Genomic DNA, 18894 nt, shown 5'->3' on the forward strand with positions numbered 1-18894 from the left:
GGCAAGACGTCAGTCAATTGCTGTCATTGGTCACAAGGGAGCTGCATCCTGGTTACTTTGGTGGGGTCGCTTTTCGGCGGCAAGCACAGACCATGTTGCGATAATCAGGCCGGCAGGGATTGCCAGCCTCGAGATCTTATCTCAATTGAACAAAATAGGTACACAAATCCATCAGCTGATGGTTGCTGGATGTTTCCAGGCCTGCCAGGCGATAAACGACTGGAATACTGCGAGCTCCACGCTTCGCCCTTGGTATCACCAGTGATACATGACCTTCTTGACATCATTGAGCTCCGGATACTCAGGTTTCACCCCTCGGAGCGCATACCATATCCAGAACTGTCAAGACTGCTAGGTAGATTGAGGAACGAATGTGAGATGAACAACCTGTACTGCGGAATGGTGGACCCAGAGACACAGTTTGCCCTCAGATCTGGAATTCGCTACCAGATGGGGGGACCTCGACTGACGGCCATCAAAGTTCATCGCAAGAGAACATGGACGGGCTTCAGCCGTTCCAGCATCGCGACAGACTTCACAGATGCCGTATCGGCCGAGGATGCAGAACTGGGTGAGGATGCAATATCGAATAATGATTCAGCATCGGATGACGATCCGTCCAACAGTTCAGAACATCTGGATCCTGTGGTATCATGGGGAAATTAAAGGATTTGTCGAGAGCCCAACGCGCTTGATGAAAATGAAGGAAAGGGAAATCTAAGGGGAAATAAAAAATGCAAGCGATGGAGACGCAGGGAGATTTATATGGTGCTTACCTAGCAGGGTGAACGAAGTATCAAAAAGCAGTATAACGGAGGTGGCGGAGAAGGACAAGACCGAGTTCCTACGGTAACGAAGGCTACAGGGCTGTGATACGATGTCGAGCAAGGTCGCGTGAGCAGATGGAATGGTTGCATAAGGGTTCTCAGTTGGTTTCACTGCAATTTATACGGAGGGGCGAGAACGGTTAGTACTTAGTAACACCTAACAGTACAATCACGCAGGCTGTAGAAGATTATGAATGATGACTGTATCATAACAGCCTACTCAGCATAACACTAAGATCCCAAGCATATGAGCCGAAAAGGACAGACCCCGAGGTTCATGACACCCCTATCCTTGTCAGAGCATGTTGGATCCCCTCTTTGTATTTATTTATCTCAGGAAAGGTCGGTAGTCCAGCTGAGCCTCAGCCAGATGACTATTTTGAAGTTGAGCTCGACTGTATGCCTCCACATCTAATGACAAAGTCATTCACCTCCATCCTATGTTATACATTTTGATCTGGATTGCCAGTTTGCGGGATCTTTCACGGTGACCTTGATGTAAAGACGTATCAGTACGGTGGAAATCTTGTTGCAAGTACTCCGGAGTCCTCCTCAATCCTTCTGCATGTGTTTCCATACAGACCTCTACAGTTATTTCAGCCATGGGATTGAGAGAAATAGATCCCTGCCGCCCTGCCTTTGCTCACCCTTAAGAAAATTAACATCCGATGTGAAGAATAACCGGAAGAAGACGTGACAAGAGAAACGGGAATAGGTAACGATCGGATCCCCCAGGGACACTGCACAAGACGTCTTCTCGCTGGACTTCGGGCACGGTGATGAGCACTCACAGGTCAAGTAGGGGGCATTCTGGTAAAATTTCGGTCGAGGTGAAAATTTGATCGGAAAGATACGACCTCATTATATATAAAAATACCATAGGGATGGAATAACGGCAGGGCTGAAATAGGCACTCTAGAGGGTGAGTAAAGGTAGCTATGAATTATGGCTTTATCTGTTATTGGTCAAGAAATGGGGCATGAGGTGAGCAAAAAACAAGAGGATAGAAAAGCCACACTAGTTAATTCATGCTATGGATTGACCTCAGATCTTCCCACCAATTCGCGCGACCCTGTTACTAAAGATTCCTTTCGCTCTGTTGCTAACCTTCTATTAGATGCATATATCCCTTGTTCTGTTCTATCTCTTTGGGTAGTTTAACCGCATACTTAAGGAGCCTGCTCAGATCTGACCCTCAATCTCGTCGCAAGCAGCAAAGAACTCCTCCTCCATCCTCTTGTAGGTGCCCATGCAAATGGCTACAAGTCTCACTGGCAAACGAACATCAAACCGCTGTTAAAGTATGGCTCACTCACTCTTGATGACGATAAGGGCATAAGAAAAGAACGTTGAGATGGCTAGGCTGTCGGCTCCCGTGTCCTCGAGGAAGTTGAGAGTGATAATGATATCCTTCAACAGCATCCCGTGCGACACCCACTCGTTGTACTCCAGCATCTGCGAGACGGCCTCATAGGCGAGGTGATAGGCCTCGTTATGGAACTCAGCAGCGTTGGGAAGCAGGCCCACAAGCTCGAGATCTGGATCGCGACGTGTTAACAGCTGGCCGCGCTCGCCCACTGGAAGCGTGGAGAAGCGTGAGGTTTGAACTCACAGTCATGGGTGGACATCTGGATCAAGCGCTTGCGGGCGGTCTCGGCGACTGTCAAGATGAAAGAGTGGTCAGCAAGCTAGGAAAACTCGCTTGAAGGGAGTTTCTAGAGGCGCGGAGGCGCCCAAATATTGAGTTGGACGCGCGTGGGAAGGGGAATTACGAAGAATCTCGGGAAGACCGACGTGAGGGGGATAACAGTGGTGAATGTTGCGACTGCACTGCTTCTTGGCCATGCCGATGGTCGGCTGGTGGCAGGTATCCACGCTGGCCTTGAGGCGGATGTTGAGTTGCTCAACCTGACGAGGCATAGCAGTCTTTGTCTCGATGGTGCAAATCAGTTTGATGATTGGTTCTGTTTGCTGGAAAGATGGATGTCTGAAGAGGATAGAAGAGTCGAGATTGTGTGGAATGTGTGAAAGTAGAAGTGACAACGGCTGCTGGGTTTGACTGGCTACTGGAAGAAAGAGAAGAGGAGGAGGATGGATGGAGAAACAAGACTTTATACCCCTGCCTGAGAACAACCAGGAGCAAGTAGAGCGGCAGTGGGTCCATAAACTTGAGTAGCGCTAGGAGTGAATACCCTCAGAACAACAGGTAGTAAAAGGGGTGGCGTTTCTCGTGATTGAGAGTGTGACTAACCCTTACTCACCATCCGAATCATCGTTGGTCCTGGCCACAAACCCAACAATTTACTCTGATCCCCTTGGTATGAAGTGGCGCTAGAAGAAAACAAACAATCGCGTTTGCACTGTGAAAGTCCACTGAGCATGTGCACGAATGAATTACTCTACCGGAGTATTTCCTGTGCTTTCCCCGGCCTTCCGTCTTGGTCAGGTGTCCTCAGTCTTTTTCAACTGTCCCATGACTACCGTGAGCATCCAGGATTTTCTGGCAGCCTTCGAGTGAGAATGGCAGTGCTATCCTTCATTTCAGATGCTAGAGACTGACATCCCTCGGGGGTTCAGGCTGGCGACTGGATCATTGGCAATGACTAAAACCAAGCGATGAAGAAGAGTTTAGATAAGAAACATAAGCGACAGATGAAATCATGGTCCAAACTCCCCAATTGATTGTCCTAGCCCCCTCCCATCCTTAAAGCTACTTTCTTGTCCGGTTTCCAACCCTGTTGCAGAAACATCTCCAAATGATGCCCTCTGATCAAATATTGGCGGGACCTTGATGAATGGTATTGAGCAGCTCCTCGCAAGTCCAACCATTTTGTATCTAGATGTCTGCGAAGCTCATTAGTATGGTAGAAAAGCTAGGACTTGGCTGAGATTCAAGCCATCTTACCATAGAAGGCCTGGAAGCAGGCGGAGTAGAAGAGAGCGCGGATGAGCGTAGTATTGCCCATATTCTGGTGGTATGAGTGAACATGCACTGATTGCGATCGAAGATTTGATTGATCTTCTGATAGGCGAGCTTCAAAATCTCGGAGGTGAACACACCTGCGTGACAGTGGCTCGCTCGCAGGCCGCACTTCACGTAGGACAAAGAAAAGACTCTGTGGGCTCGCAGGCCACACAATAAGCACAGGATTGGCCTGATCAGAGGGCCAGAATTGCCTGCACACGTGCAAGGCACAAAATACGAAGAGAATAAAAGTCGATGTCCTGTCTAAAATAGAATGTCCAAAGCAGACCGCTTATATACATGACCCCTGAAGCCCCTGAATGCTCCGAGAGCCCCACTTCCTTACTTCATACCCTCAAGCCTGTGGCCGCACCCAAAACCAGCAGACTGAACACGGCTACGAAAAGGTCTATATATACGGAGGAACTAGATAGCTCGTAGATAGTTCCGTAGTATGCAATACAAGTTACAATCGTTAGTATCCTAGCTATTGTGATTGAGACAAGCCATTCGTTGTACACTATTTAGCTATACCGAACCAGGATTTTTCAGAGGTGCCTTCAACCAGTATCCCTTTCAGAGGTTCTGGATAGGGTTTCGTCATAACAAGGAGTTTAAATATAGATACCTGAGTATGAATTTACTGAGATTCGCCGACAGTACGAATATAATAGCCTTCGGAAAATACTTTAGTATTAACTACCGGCAGCTCGAAGAAGTTTAATTAACCTGCTTAGAGTGGGCTATAGCTCACGGTATGGAATTTAACCCGGCGAAAAGCGAACTAATATCCTTTAATAAAGGCCGAGCTTAGTGGGCCGAGCTACTATACTTAGCTTAGCCGGTAAGCCGAGACGGTACGGAAATTAAACTATAGCCCTATACTAGGTTCTTAGGTATATAGTTAGATGGGAGATTAAACTGGAAAGTATACGAAGCTAAGGTAGTTGTAAAGCTAAGGACTTAAAACTACGTATTATCCAGCATTATAGCCAAAACTTGGGGCCCAGGCCTTATTAGAGCGCAAGAGGTATATACCAAGTGCATTAGAAGCGTTATAGCCCAAAGAGCTACTTACTACCACACACCTGCTCTGGCTGGAGGTTAACTACGAGGTCTAGCTAAGAGGCTAGCAAAACCTTAGTCAAGGAACCTCAGGATAGTAGCCGGAATATATAAAGCTATACTAATTAGAAACTTAGAAACCGAAACCTAGGTGCTACTACTAGACCTATACCTTAATAAAAGACTAGTAGACTTTAAAGCCCGACTTTAGAACCTATCCTTACACAGTAGGTAAGGACCAGATGTACCAAAGTACCTACTAGCGCAACTCATCTAAGAAACGTGCAACAAGATATACCAACGCTTCTAAAAACGGAGGCTAGGCCGGAGACCTATCTACCTATAGGAACTTACCGTTATTAGAAGAGCTATTATTACCACTAACTAGTAGATTAACTAGTACTAAAGACGAAGGAAGAGCCAGGGAGACACCCCGGTACCCACGACGGAAATAGCACTATACTAAGCTTGGGAAAGCCGTTAGAGAAAGTAGATCGAAGGCCGACCTGCTAAGATCGTAGACGAAGAACCGCTAGAGATGATTTTTACAAATGAGACTCTAAAGAGATATAAGAATTTAACTAAGGCTTAGAGTTCTTTACTAGTCCAGGCTCGTATAGGAGCAATAAGTTCACGGGGCTTCCTATTTAAATAGCAAGTCTTAGGCCTAGCTATACCGTACTACACTTACGGGGAAGGCCCTAAAATAATGGAATACCTCGTTATATAGTACCCAGTACCACCGAAGCCTGGATCCTAGCCAGCAGATAGTATCTGTACGCACCGAGATCTTAGCCTCGTATTGTAAAATATAGGATCCCGGAACTAAAGGCTATGAGGAAAGGTTCTGGGCTGGCTGATGGGTTCCGGTCGCTTATTGGAATACAGTTTGGCGAAGAAACTGGAACTGGAGCAGGAGGCTACATTAATAGGAAAGGAAGAGGTGGAGGGGGTGGAAGAAGCGGCCGGAGCGGAAGTCGAGGACAACAAGTCCTCAAGGCCTTATTGGGGTCTTACTTTATTTTGCAGCTATCTGGCTTTTTGCAACAAATGTTTCCTATTTATCATCAATATAGGTTTTTCAGCCGACCTCAGGGCACGGCTTTTCCTTTGTAAATAGCAACAGCAGGACCGACACACTCTTTTCAGGGTAGAACGGAGTAGGAATAATAATAATAATAAATAGTTCGTATGCACTGCTCGCTTGACACCTGCGGATCGCTATCTGTTGGCACTTTCAGAGCTACACTACCTAGCGCAAGGTAGTTATGCACCTCGGCGGTCTTTTATTGCTACCTAAGAAGTTCTTTTCCGCTTCTTTGGGAGGGCAACCCTCTCGTCCTCCGTTGAAGTGACCGGGAGCCTTTTGCATTGGCCGAATCGCTTTCCCCTGTGAGTGTCGAAGGCGAAACTTTCATAGAGTTCTGATCTTTGGTTTGTGGGGCTCGTTCTTGCCAAGCAGCGAGTAAACCCCTCGCCTTACATATTTCTTTTGCTCACGACAGAGCGGCGGGCTTTTGCCCACTCGTCTCACTCTGCTCTCCCTCCTCTTGCTGTTTCTATCGTTTTTCTGTGGCGGGCTGTTGGCTCTGCACTGTTGGGGCAGGTTCTTGGTTTACCCGCTGGTTCTTTTCCCGGACCTTGTCGGCCTGCTGTGTGAGCTTCCGCAAGATTCTTTTTCCGTTGGCTCGGAAATTATCCAACGCCGTATTGCTCTCTACTAACTTTGAACTATTTTCCCTGGGTTTTGAATAGACCTGGCCGCTTTGGTTGTTATCCTGGGCCTGACTGTCTGCACCTGTGACAAGGGCTGGTGATCAGGGCTTGGAACCGTAGTTCAATTCAGCTAATAATCTTCAATGGCCTCGAAGTCCTTAGTGAAGAAAGTCTAGATATGCAAACAGATTTTGAGGACGCCTATTTATCCGTCCTTTTGAAGTCTGTGCTCTGGTGGCCTCAAATAGCTCCGGCACGACCTTGGTGCGGTGCCCTCAGTAAGGGTCTCAAGGTAGTGTATTGTAACTAGCTAGGCCACTCTACGAGTATACTGAGCTTGAAGAGGAAAATAAAAAGAGAAAGACAAAGTTTGACAACAGGAGCCTCTGACATGGCTGGGCGTGTTGGCCAGTGTGCGGTGTTAAAAGGCTCTGGAGAGGTGGTCTGTCCGTTCAGGGAATAGCTTGATCAGGGCCGGGGGTTGCCGAGGTCCATGCCAGGGGCTCAGCCCGTTACACTTTTGATTGCATTGCAAGTGTGATTTCACGAGGTTAAGGGCTATTTATCACTTGTTTAAGCGATGTCCATTTCCGGCTCCAAAGCTTTCAAAATTTCAAGGACACCTGGCACGGACAGAAGAGCAGCCTTTCGGCGGTGAATGTGGATGGAAAATCAGAGGTTCGGTCGGGAGCCAAAAATGCCGCCCCTGGTTACATGAGTTTTCAAATCTCTGCTTATCGAGTGATACAGTAGAGACCGAAACTAGTGTCCATAAATTTCAATGCTAGAACATTATCCGCACGGGCCATTTTCACCCCTGGCTGTGGCTAACACAGTGTGTGGGTACCCGACCTGCACTTCGTAACCATCGCAGAAATACACTAGCCGCTTTGGCACTGCCACGGCTAGCAAAAATTGCTAGTCTGATCATATATGCACATAACATCGACCCGACAATCGTATAGATATGGACTCGTATCACAGTAAGCATAATGAAAAACAATTCTCCTGGTTAGGCCATAGACGAAACAATGAACCACAGTATAGCTACTCCACTCGGCGAGCGCGGGAAGCAGTGTAGTTTTATTTAAGCATAGCGCCGGCTCATTCGTCCCAGCTTGAACCCGGATTCCCGGGTCTCGTCTCTTTTGAGCAACATCACCTGTGGTTATTTACGGTCTGATGGACCTGCCCCGTGTTTTTTCCCTGCTGCGCAACTTGCCCCCCTCTCATTTCGAAATTGTACGTTTCACTCTGCATCAGTGTGGAACGAATGTCAGTTTCGTTGATACTCAGTTAAATTATCCTTACAGGTATGTGAAGAAAGGGATGAATGGCTTACCGCAGGGTTCAGCAGCTGACTGAGCAGCGTGGCCAATATGTCATCTTGCTTGGCGATCGCAACCTGCAGCTGCCGCAAAGAGCCGGTGAAGGCAGTCATTTCCTCGTCGCGCAGCGGCACCTCCTTGTCTTTTGCGGCCGGGAAGAGCTCGACCAACTCGCTCGTCAGCTTCGTCACATTATCGAGCATCTCCCTAAAGTGCCCTCGGTCGTACAGCGCCCACTTGGTCTTCTTCGTCTTGGGCAAGCCGTTCTGCCTCCCCCGTACCAGCCTCCGTCCAATCTCGAGGAGCGACAGGTCCGAGTACTCCAGGTCGTTCTGAGGGTCGTAAAGCTTGAGGGACCTGTCGTTGGGCTTCTTGTCCTTGGCGTACTCAGCCGACTTCTCCTTGGCGCGCTGCAGCTGGGTCTGAATGCCTCCCAGTAAGTCCTCGGCTGGTTTGATATCCTCCTCAGAGATGAGCGTGCCGCGCAGTGACCGTGTCTCGTCGTCGATGTCGGTGAGTCCGATGGACTTGCCCCAGCGCGAGAGCCGCAACTGCGCGTTGCTTAGCTGCAGCACGCTCACTTGGAAGTCGGCGCCGAAGTTGCGCGCAAACTGGATGTACTCGAAGTCGTCGATGACTGCATTGAAGAGGGTGGCAAGGCTAATGACGAGTCCGACTGCCTCGGCCATAGCGAAATGTCAAGTTTAAAAAGAGGTGTACTGAAAGGAAACTAGACTACCCCGGGAAAGGTAACAAGGGAAAATGCTACCAGGCTAGAAACTCATTTTCCAGACAGCAACCGTGGTTATATGCAAGCCGCGAGAAAGGGTGGTATTTCCTCAAACATAGGTCCAGTAAAACTGACGGTTTATGCACGGAGTGCCACATGAAGTGATTACATTTTTGATTGGGCATCTCGCCGGCCTTGGAGACACCAGTCGCCAGACCGCAAAGGACTCGGGACCAACCATTTCAGGCAAGGCTAACAGTAGGGCGCTTGGCTGCAGAAAAATATAATATTGGCTATATTCCAAGCTCCTGTAACTACAAGCCCTTGTCACCCAGATTAGCTGAGGACGGCCTGACCAATTACTCTCGAAGGTCTTGCCACCTCTGGTCTCCCTTGGTGTCCAACTGATGCCCGATTATTGGAGGCAGGCGCAGTTTCAGGTGACCCTCCCGCGGGCTTTAACCCTGCGCATTCCAGCAGCTCCTGCATGGCATGAGCATGCAATGTGTTACCAATCGCAGTCAAAGATATTGAAAAGCCCACCGTAATGCCACCAATCATTCGTTTTTATGTTTGATGATAAGTGGGTGCATCTTGGCCAACTGAGTCCAATTCGGATATCGTGCAGCCTCGAGCCATTGTCCACATAAATGTGGGTGCCACTGCATGATACAAGATTAGGCAGCGCCTCTTCCACCCAAAATTACAATTTAAACAGGCGCTCTTGGAGAAAACATTCGCGAAGTCGTCGTCAACGCAATTAGATACGATAGCGATACAAATGCCAGTGTGATACCGACCAAGACAACTCCAACGGCGTGGCTGGAAGCGTCAAGATGGCGACAATTGCACAGCAGGGTCATAATAGCGGGTTAGTCCATTTCCAGTTTACTTTGTGCACCACGGTTTCGTTAACGTTGACTGCATTAACCAACCACCTTTAATCTTGTTTAGCTATGTCCAACAAACCGTCAATAACTGGAACGGGGGTAGTAGCCCAGAGGAGAAAGGTATATCACAATATTTTGCTGGTTCTCGGCCTTCTTGTTTTATTTCCGTCTGTTTTGAATGCGCTAATTTGTCTTTAGATAAAAAGTGTTTACGAAACTTGTTGTTAACCGACCCCCGCCTCGATAAAGAGGCCATTGAGGATGCCAAAGGCGGCCTGCTGGAACAATCCTACTGCTGGATCTTTGGCAACACTGAGTTCAAACAATGGCAGCGCGACAAGAACAGCTGGCTGCTATGGATAAAGGGTGACCCCGGCAAGGGCAAGACGATGCTGCTGTGCGGCATTATCGACAAGCTGAAGAAAGAGACAGATCAGGAGCCAGAAGAGTGGAACAAGAAGATGAGGGAGGAAACGTCAGCTGCTGGACCTCCCCTTTTATCCTTCTTCTTCTGTCAAGCCTCCAACCCGAAGACCAATAACGCCACAGCCGTGCTGCGCGGCCTCATCTACTTGCTTGTAAAAGAGCAGCCGTCACTCCTCCGGCACGTAAGGGAGAGCTACGATGACACAGGGAAACAGCTTTTCGAAGGGGACAATGCTTGGTTTGCCGTGAGGAGAATATTCACCAAAATTCGAGACGACACAACATTGAAGAGGACCTATTTCATCATCGACGCGCTTGATGAATGCGAGACAGGTTTGAAGCAGCTTCTCAAGCTGCTCGCCGAAAGCTCACTCGTATCCTCTCGAATCAAGTGGATCGTCTCGAGTCGCAATTGGCTGCAGATCGAACAGGAATTGGAGGCAGTCGAGCAGAAAGTTACGCTAAGTCTCGAGCTCAACACCGAATCTGTCGCCGCTGCCCTCAACGCATACATCGGCCATAAAGTCCTTATCCTGTCACAGCGGAAAAAGTGTGATAAGGAGACAGAAACCCGTGTACAAGACTATCTTTCTACAAACGCAAGCGGGACTTTTCTCTGGGTGGCGTTGGTTTGCCAAGCGCTTGAGAGCCCGGAGGTTCAAACATGGCACATACAAGAAACGTTAGAGATGTTTCCGCCTGGGCTGGACTCTTTATATGCGCGAATTATGAAGCGCATTCGAGAATCCAGAGATGCAGATCTCTGTAGAAAAATTCTCGCCGTCGCTGCGACTGTTTGCCGACCTATCAGTCTTGATGAAATCACCTCCCTTGTTAAGATATCGGTCAACATTTCCAATGATCCAGAGTCCTTGAAAAAGATTGTCAAACTTTGCGGCTCGTTCCTGACCGTCCGAGAAAAAACAGTCTATTTTGTCCACGAATCGGCTAAGGACTATCTACTCGGTAAGGCTTCGGGCACAGACTCCAACGAAACATCTCAAGACGCTTTTAACTGGGTTTTCCCTCTGGGAGAAGGGGATGTACACCGCATCATCTTCTCACAGTCGCTTGAGGCGATGTCGATGCCAACGGTTTTACGACGCGATATGTACGACTTAAAGACACCGGGATTCCCAATCGACAAGGTTCAAACACCATTCCCAGATCCACTGGCCAAAGTCCGGTACTCTTGCGCTTACTGGGTTGATCATCTGTGTAACTGGCAGTCAAGCGATGATGGCAAGCACCCAGATATTTTCCAAGATGGTGGTATCGTCGATGACTTTCTGAGGCAGCACTACCTCCACTGGCTTGAAGCACTTTCACTTTGTAAGAGCATGCCGCAGGGGATACTTTCCATGGCAAAGTTCGAAAACATGTTACAGGTAGGCTCTACCCAGTGATAGTATCCAATGATCAGGCAGTTCTAACTGGAATTAGCACGGATCGATTACGTCTCAATTACCAAGCCTTGTCGCTGATATGCGCCGATTCGTTTTATACTGGAAATGGGTTGTTGAGAATTACCCTCTTCAGGTATACGCTTCAGCACTCGTGTTCAGCCCCGCCCAAAGTATAACAAGAGGCCTATTTACGCACGAAAAACGGAAGTGGATTACTTCGGGGCCAATTGTAGAGGATAGTTGGAATGCGTGCCGGCAGACGCTCGAGGGACATGGCGGTTCGGTCAGGTCGGTAGCGTTCTCGCCCGATTCGAAGTGGCTTGCGTCAGGATCAGGCGACAATACCATCAAGATCTGGGAGGTGGCTACGGGGTCATGTACGCAGACGCTCGAGGGGCATGGCGATTGGGTCTGGTCGGTAGCGTTCTCGCCCGATTCGAAGTGGCTTGCGTCAGGATCAGCAGGCGACAACACCATCAAGATCTGGGAGGTGGCCACGGGATTATGTACGCAGACGCTCGAGGGATATAGCGGTTGGGTTACGTCTGTAGCGTTCTCGCCCGATTCGAAGTGGCTTGCGTTAGGATCAGAAGATAACATTATTAAGATCTGGGAGGCGGCCACGGGGTCATGTACGCAGACGCTCGAGGGGCATCGCGATTCGGTCTGGTCGGTAGCGTTCTCGCCCGATTCGAAGTGGCTTGCGTCAGGATTAGCCGACAACATCATTAAGATCTGGGAGGTGGCCACGGGATCATGTACGCAGACGCTCGAGGGACATGGCGATTTGGTCAGGTCGGTAGCGTTCTCGCCCGATTCGAAGTGGCTCGCGTCAGGATCAGGCGACAACACCATCAAGATCTGGGAGGTGGCCACGGGGTCATATACGCAGACGCTCGAGGGACATGGCGGTTCGGTCTGGTCGGTAGCGTTCTCGCCCGATTCGAAGTGGCTTACGTCAGGATCAGGCGACAACACCATTAAGATCTGGGAGGTGGCCACGGGGTCATGTACGCAGACGCTCGAGGGACATCGCGGTTCGGTCTGGTCGGTAGCGTTCTCGCCCGATTCGAAGTGGCTTGCGTCAGGATCAGGCGACAACACCATCAAGATCTGGGAGGTGGCCATGGGGTTATATACGCAGACGCTCGAGGGACATGGCGGTTGGGTCTGGTCGGTAGCGTTCTCGCCCGATTCGAAGTGGCTTGCGTCAGGATCAGGCGACAACACCATCAAGATCTGGGAGGTGGCCACGGGGTCATATACGCAGACGCTCGAGGGGCATCGCGATTGGGTCTGGTCGGTAGCGTTCTCGCCCGATTCGAAGTGGCTTGCGGCAGGATCAGGCGACAACACCATCAAGATCTGGGAGGTGGCTACGGGGTCATGTACGCAGACGCTCGAGGGACATGGCGGTTCGGTCTGGTCGGTAGCGTTCTCGCCCGATTCGAAGTGGCTTGCGTCAGGATCAGCAGGCGACAACACCATCAAGATCTGGGAGGTGGCCACGGGGTCATGTACGCAGACGCTCGAGGGACATGGCGGTTCGGTCTGGTCGGTAGCGTTCTCGCCCGATTCGAAGTGGCTTGCGTCAGGATCAGCAGGCGACAACACCATCAAGATCTGGGAGGTGGCCACGGGGTCATGTACGCAGACGCTCGAGGGGCATGGCGGTTCGGTCAGGTCGGTAGCGTTCTCGCCCGATTCGAAGTGGCTTGCGTCAGGATCAGACGATGCCAACTCCCCACATTACCAAAGCTATAGAATAGGTTATGGAATAGGCTTTGACAATAGATGGATCACGAGGGGCTCGGAAAACTGGCTATGGCTGCCTTTAGAATACCGGCCAAGTTGTTTAGCTGTTACGGCATCAACGGTTGCTATTGGCTGTTCTTCGGGGCGTGTCTTAACTATAACGTTCACGAAAGACAGCTAAGCTACTCTCTCTCTCTCTCTCTCTCTCTCTTTTTATCTATCATAGCGTGACATAGGAGGGGTCTGGGGGTCTCCATAAATTTATAGCCCGTTACAATACTCTAGATCCTTCTAGACCCCGCCTCTTTCATCAATTCGAGTACTTTGTTTCGTCATGAAGACAGGTGGCTCCAGTACACTTGATAGAGACGTCATTTGGCTCACTCGAACAACTCGAGATCGGGCTACTTGCTTTGACGTAGTTCCAAGCGCCACAATAAACTTTATTCGGTCTTGCGGAGCAAGGTGCTTACATATTTATATTACTCTTTCAGCTAGAGCATCGGGCAACTATGTCCCAAGCAGACAGCATTGAGGTCATCATATATTTTTGGGCCACACTACTTAGAGGAAAGCAAGCTGAGCGCGAGATCCATCCTATAATGTTCAGCCCCATGTAACCGGTTTTGTTCCGCTGTCGTGACAAGGTCTTTATCGTCCCTTCCACATCTCCAAGATCCGGTTCCGGCATTTGCCCTGATGCTGCATTCGCAGTTGCAGCTATTTCTGGCTGACATATGTTCGGTACTGTGTCAGCCACAGCCAGGGAGTTGAATAGATCGTGCGGAGAAAGTTTGAACGTTAAAATCGTGGACACTGATTTCGGTCTCTAGTGTATTACTCGATAAGTAGAGATTAGAAAACTCATGTAACTAGGGGCAGCGTTTTTAGTTCCCGACCGAACCTTTGATTTTCCCTCCATATTTACCGCCGAAAGGCTACTCTTCTATCCGTGCTAGGTATCCGTAATATTTTAAATACTTTAGAGCCAGAAATAAATATTATTTAAATAAATTATAAATAGCCTTTAACCTCGTAAAATTATACTTATTATATAATTAAAAGTAATTAAAAGTTAAAATATAGTAATTAAATATTCTTTTAAGGAAGTACGAATTAATAATAAAGAGAGTATATAAATATTAAAGTACCGTTAATATTAACGCCGATATCTTTAAGTTTTCATTTTATAGAGATAAAAAAATAGTGAAAATTTTTATTAATTTATTTAAACAAGATTTTTTAAAATTAAACCCTAGATATTATATTCCTAAGAAAATAAATAAGTAAAATCTCGATATTGTAAAGCCCTACGTAGCTTAGTGGTTTGGGGTGCGGCTATAGGCCTAAGGGTATAAGTAAGAAAGTAGGGCTCTCTAAGGATTCGGGGGTTTAGAGGTTATATATATAAGCGGTCTGCTTCGGACATTCTATTTTAGATAGATCATCGACTTTTATTTTCTTCGAATTTTGTGCCCTGCACGCGTGCAGGCAATTCTGGCCCTCTGATCAGGCCAATCCGGTGCTTATTGTGTGGCCTGCGAGCCCACAGAGTCTTTTCTTTGTCCTACGTGAAGTGCGGCCTGCGAGCGAGCCACTGTCACGTAGGTGTGTGCATTCAGAGGCCTACTGAGGGTATATTTGTGGTGTTGTGGTTGTTTTGTGTGTTTTCTCACCATTTCACTAGTATTAATTTTATTAGTATAATCCTTTCGCACAACCTACTTATATTTCTTCTTTATTATATAAAATAAGTCCTATAATAATTTAACTAAGCCTGCGAGAGCGGCAGCTAGTGCTAAGAAATTAGGAAAGTTTGACGCTATAAGTGCTTATTTTTAAATTAAATGCGATAAAGGACATTAGGTAGGTATACAAATATAAAACGGAACTATAATTAAGATAAGCAGTATGTTAGTTTATATCACGAATCAAACTAAGCCTTTACCTTGATTTGCAAATTCGGTATTCGAACTTAAGCTGGTTAAATTGGACATTGCGAAATCAAATACTTTTTTCTAAGCTGAAATTGACAGGGGGCAGGGTGGAAGAGGCAGTGCTGCTCCTAACTACACACCTCACCCAAGTCCAAAAGCGGCAAAATATTTCCCTTGACCGGGAAGAACTTCGCGCAAACAGGGCCCAGAACCGGGTTCCAAGCGCCGAGAAGATACTCGTCTACAAGCAATGTCAGCCACACGCACGAGGGCGGATCGGATGAATTAGACATACAATCATCGTCGGTCAGGACAACCAAACGCTTGCGAGAGATGGAGGTAGCCGTTTGGTTTGATTAGCATATACCTCGTGGAACGCCAGACGACGACTCCGTCCAGGGCATTGTTGAAGTAAGGAGCGCACTTACAAGCCATGTTCGAACTTTTTTGATAGACGGAAGCACGATTCATTCGGACTGCATGATAGCAAAGCTTAGTCGAATGGTTGCGATACTGGCAAAGGTGAGAGGTTGATCTGTTGCGGGTTGGGTGGGGAGAAGGAAGAGGAGAAATGAGAGGAGAGGATGATATTTTATATCTGCAGAGCTGCGCTGGCAGCAACAGGCGGGTGGGATGGACAAACGTAGGGCCCATCTTAGGTGAACTGGGAGACAACAATACCTGACTGCGGGGCGATATTCAATGTCATGGTTCGGGAGGAATGTCGAACCGCACTCTTCCACATGATATGGGCTCATTTTCCAAGCCGAAGAAACATGTATCCAAACACTTTGAAAAGCTTTTAGCAAGGCAATCAAGTATCTACTTATCCGGTCAGAAAAAGAGGAAATACAAGATACCTGTATCGGAACGGAGGACGATGGTAAGAGTCAAAACCAGGTGTTGTTTTGCATGTTCACTTGGTGTGTTTCAACCCGTGACCTGCTCTACTTATAGGACCCTATGAGTGTATATATGTATACACTGATGTTTGCCTGTAGACGTATGTAGTAAAGATCTGGTGGTAACGTGCTATGATGTCTGGTACATCAGCCGCGCCGTGAGGCAAGATGTTCAAGCATGCGGATATATGTAACGGAAGGACTAGGATTCAAGTACTGACCACATGGCATCCGTCCTCGAGATCTTCCAAAAGCCTCCTGGTCAGCTCCAACCAGTGCATGTGGCCACTCTCTTCACTCCATTCCTGGGCAACCTCAACGTCGCCCGTCGCATTGCCTCTTACTTCGGGAACTATATTAAGTAAAACTAGGTATACTCGCATCGTACCTATCGTAGGATATCAAGAACACGAGCCCTTTCAAAAAAAGAGACAAGAAACGCGCATAAAGGACTTCACACAACGGACGAGAAATGTAAAGAATATTGTCAATTCATGAGGCCTTCCGTCCCTTCGCCCAGAAACACAAATAACCCCATGGAGGTCCACCAAGGAATCCTGCTAGCTACCTCCTGATACGGACCAGCCGTGACCCAAAACTGCTTACTTCTCCTCTCTGATTGATCTGAGTAAGGATCTGACGCTCTGTAGCCAGAAAGTGCTCGCGAGTGCGGCCGAAGCTGATCCAAATATCTACAACTCAATCAGCATCACTGCACAGTGGTTGGAGAAGTGTGAAACGTACCCTCGAGGATTCGCAGGGATGCAGCGACGAAAAGAAGGAGAATGATGTCACCGTCGGAGCGGTTCTCATCATAGGTTCGAAGAACATCGGTGAGGAGGCTCCGGAGCGAGAGGCATTGGTTGTCTCGCAACAGCTCATGAATGGGGATGTAGGTCGTGATATGAACATCCTTGGCAAACTCGTCGTTGGGGCCAACGATCGGGTTGAATTCCTCAGTCATCCACTGGCCTTATGGGTGTTAGCAGTGTGTTTCGTCAAAGGGTTGGGTAGGAGGAGGAAGCTTACGGTCATCCTCATCGAGCACAACCCCACGCTAGCGTCCGGCACCGAAGGCTAAAGAGGGCCGGTTATCACGCGTCACCGATAGTCAGTCAAGAAAGGCTGGCAACATACAAGAAGGCTTCTGCCCATTGGACAAAGCACGCGAGTTGCGTTGCTCGAAGGCCTTGTTGATCGAAGTATGAGAATCATGGTGTAATGCTTGTGGGTTGGTGTTGAGGGTGGAGGTGAGTGAATGTTAAGAGAAGGTTGAGTGAAGGCTGAGTAGAATGAAGTGATCAGAAATGTGGTTGTCTGATGTGGCTGTGATGAAAGGAGAGAGGATAGAAGAGGAATTATCTGGGAGGAGGGACGATATTGTATAATTAAACAGGGAGGTGGTGGGGCAGGGCCACAGCGTAAGTGAATGAATGACAGACCCACTGGAAGTGAATATCGACAATAGCTTCAAAAGTCTGCAACGCGGTGAGAGATGGTATCTTGTCCACAATCTCACTGTATCAGACACCAACGCCTGCTTGGCCCTTCCAAAGAGGGAGCGAATAAGAGGCAATGGGAAAGTGAACAAAAAGTATGCATTTAGGTAGAAATGCAGGGGGGTGAATCAACCACTGCACCTAACGATGATGCATTTCAATTTTCGTGTTGTATAGGTAAATGTTGACCCAGTTGCTTCTTTTCCCATCATGCCTGCTATGGAGTAAGCCTTGCAACAGAGCGAAAGGGACTGTTTGTCTGCATAAAGGGGCGCCGCTTGCTGAAGCCAACTGGGGAAGTTTGCGGGGGTCTCGATGTCAAACCTTCCACATCAATCAAGCAATGCCCGACTTTCCCAACACGGGCTTCAAGCTGCCGGTCAGTGACAAGCGTGATTATCGTTTGGGCTTCATAACTATCTCTGACCATCGACAGGAACAAGTGGGTGTGGCATTAAGTGACGTCTCCCTCTTCTAGCCGCCTTCCTTGCTGTCGACGCCTATGTTTCTACCATGATTTTGAAGCATCCACCAAAACCGCCTGTTGTAGTCAAATGACTGCAGCAAATTTGTCTATCAAACCACCCTGTTCATACCCACTGGCTCAATAAGGCGCTTTTTGTGATTGTAACTTGTACCTAACAGGCTCTAGCCATAATTACATGGTAATCTGATCAAACCAGACCATTTAGCGAGTTCATTATGCTAAAGCATGGTATGAGGAGGGCGGAGTAAGCCACCAGTCAAAACCAGGGCTGTTATTGGACGCTACAAAGACATTAGGGGTAAACGATTCTGGCTGCCTTGATCTCGCTTCCTCGAGGAAAAGCCCACCACTTTAGAACACTCTACATTCAGGCAGTAAAACATTGAAAAAGTCCCATCTAAAAGCTGCTCAAGTTGACCTCGATAGTTTTAAGAGAAAGGGAAATGCAGTGAGTATGAGAGGGATGGAACGGGTGGAATCTTATGAAAGATGGTGCCTATGGTTGTCAGGCTGCGGAAATGGAATGCACGTAGGTGTACCCTTATTCATCTTTAGGTACATAATGTGGAGTATTCAAAAGCAGACAAACCTATCGTACTAATGTCTTTGTGTTAATGTACAATAGAAGATGGGGTACAACCCTAACCCAGGAGCGACTGTGGGTAGGGTTGGTAAAAGGGGGAAGTGGGGCCGACCTTATCCCGGGGACTTTAGGGCTGTCGGTGCAGCTGGACCAAAACAACGATCGAATAAACGCATACCGAGCAATTGATGGAAGCCTAGAACGATAGTCTCAGACTTTATGTCCTGCAAATGTTATTGAGTATGCTCGGTCGATGACAATAGGTATTGTCATGACTGGATTGTTCTTTGTTGAGCTTTCCGGATCCATCGCGGCTAGTCACAACAAACCCCTTTAAACAGCAGACGTTCTTTGTGAGACTTGGCGAGAAACATCAAT

At 48.1% G+C, this 18894-nt stretch overlaps 1 protein-coding gene across 1 annotated transcript; it reads left to right on the forward strand.

Annotated features, from left to right (window-relative positions):
• Positions 1-9467: 9467 nt before the first annotated feature.
• On the forward strand, positions 9468-13289 carry QC761_0070480 (uncharacterized protein; the record flags this gene model as incomplete). Its single annotated transcript, XM_062872690.1, has 4 exons — positions 9468-9502; positions 9586-9641; positions 9720-11335; positions 11487-13289. 4 exons carry the CDS (start codon positions 9468-9470, stop codon positions 13287-13289), a joined length of 3510 nt encoding a protein of 1169 aa, XP_062732667.1.
• Positions 13290-18894: the final 5605 nt, after the last annotated feature.

This window comes from Podospora bellae-mahoneyi, chromosome 4 (assembly GCF_035222275.1).
Source record: "Podospora bellae-mahoneyi strain CBS 112042 chromosome 4, whole genome shotgun sequence".
Lineage (NCBI taxonomy): Eukaryota > Fungi > Ascomycota > Sordariomycetes > Sordariales > Podosporaceae > Podospora > Podospora bellae-mahoneyi.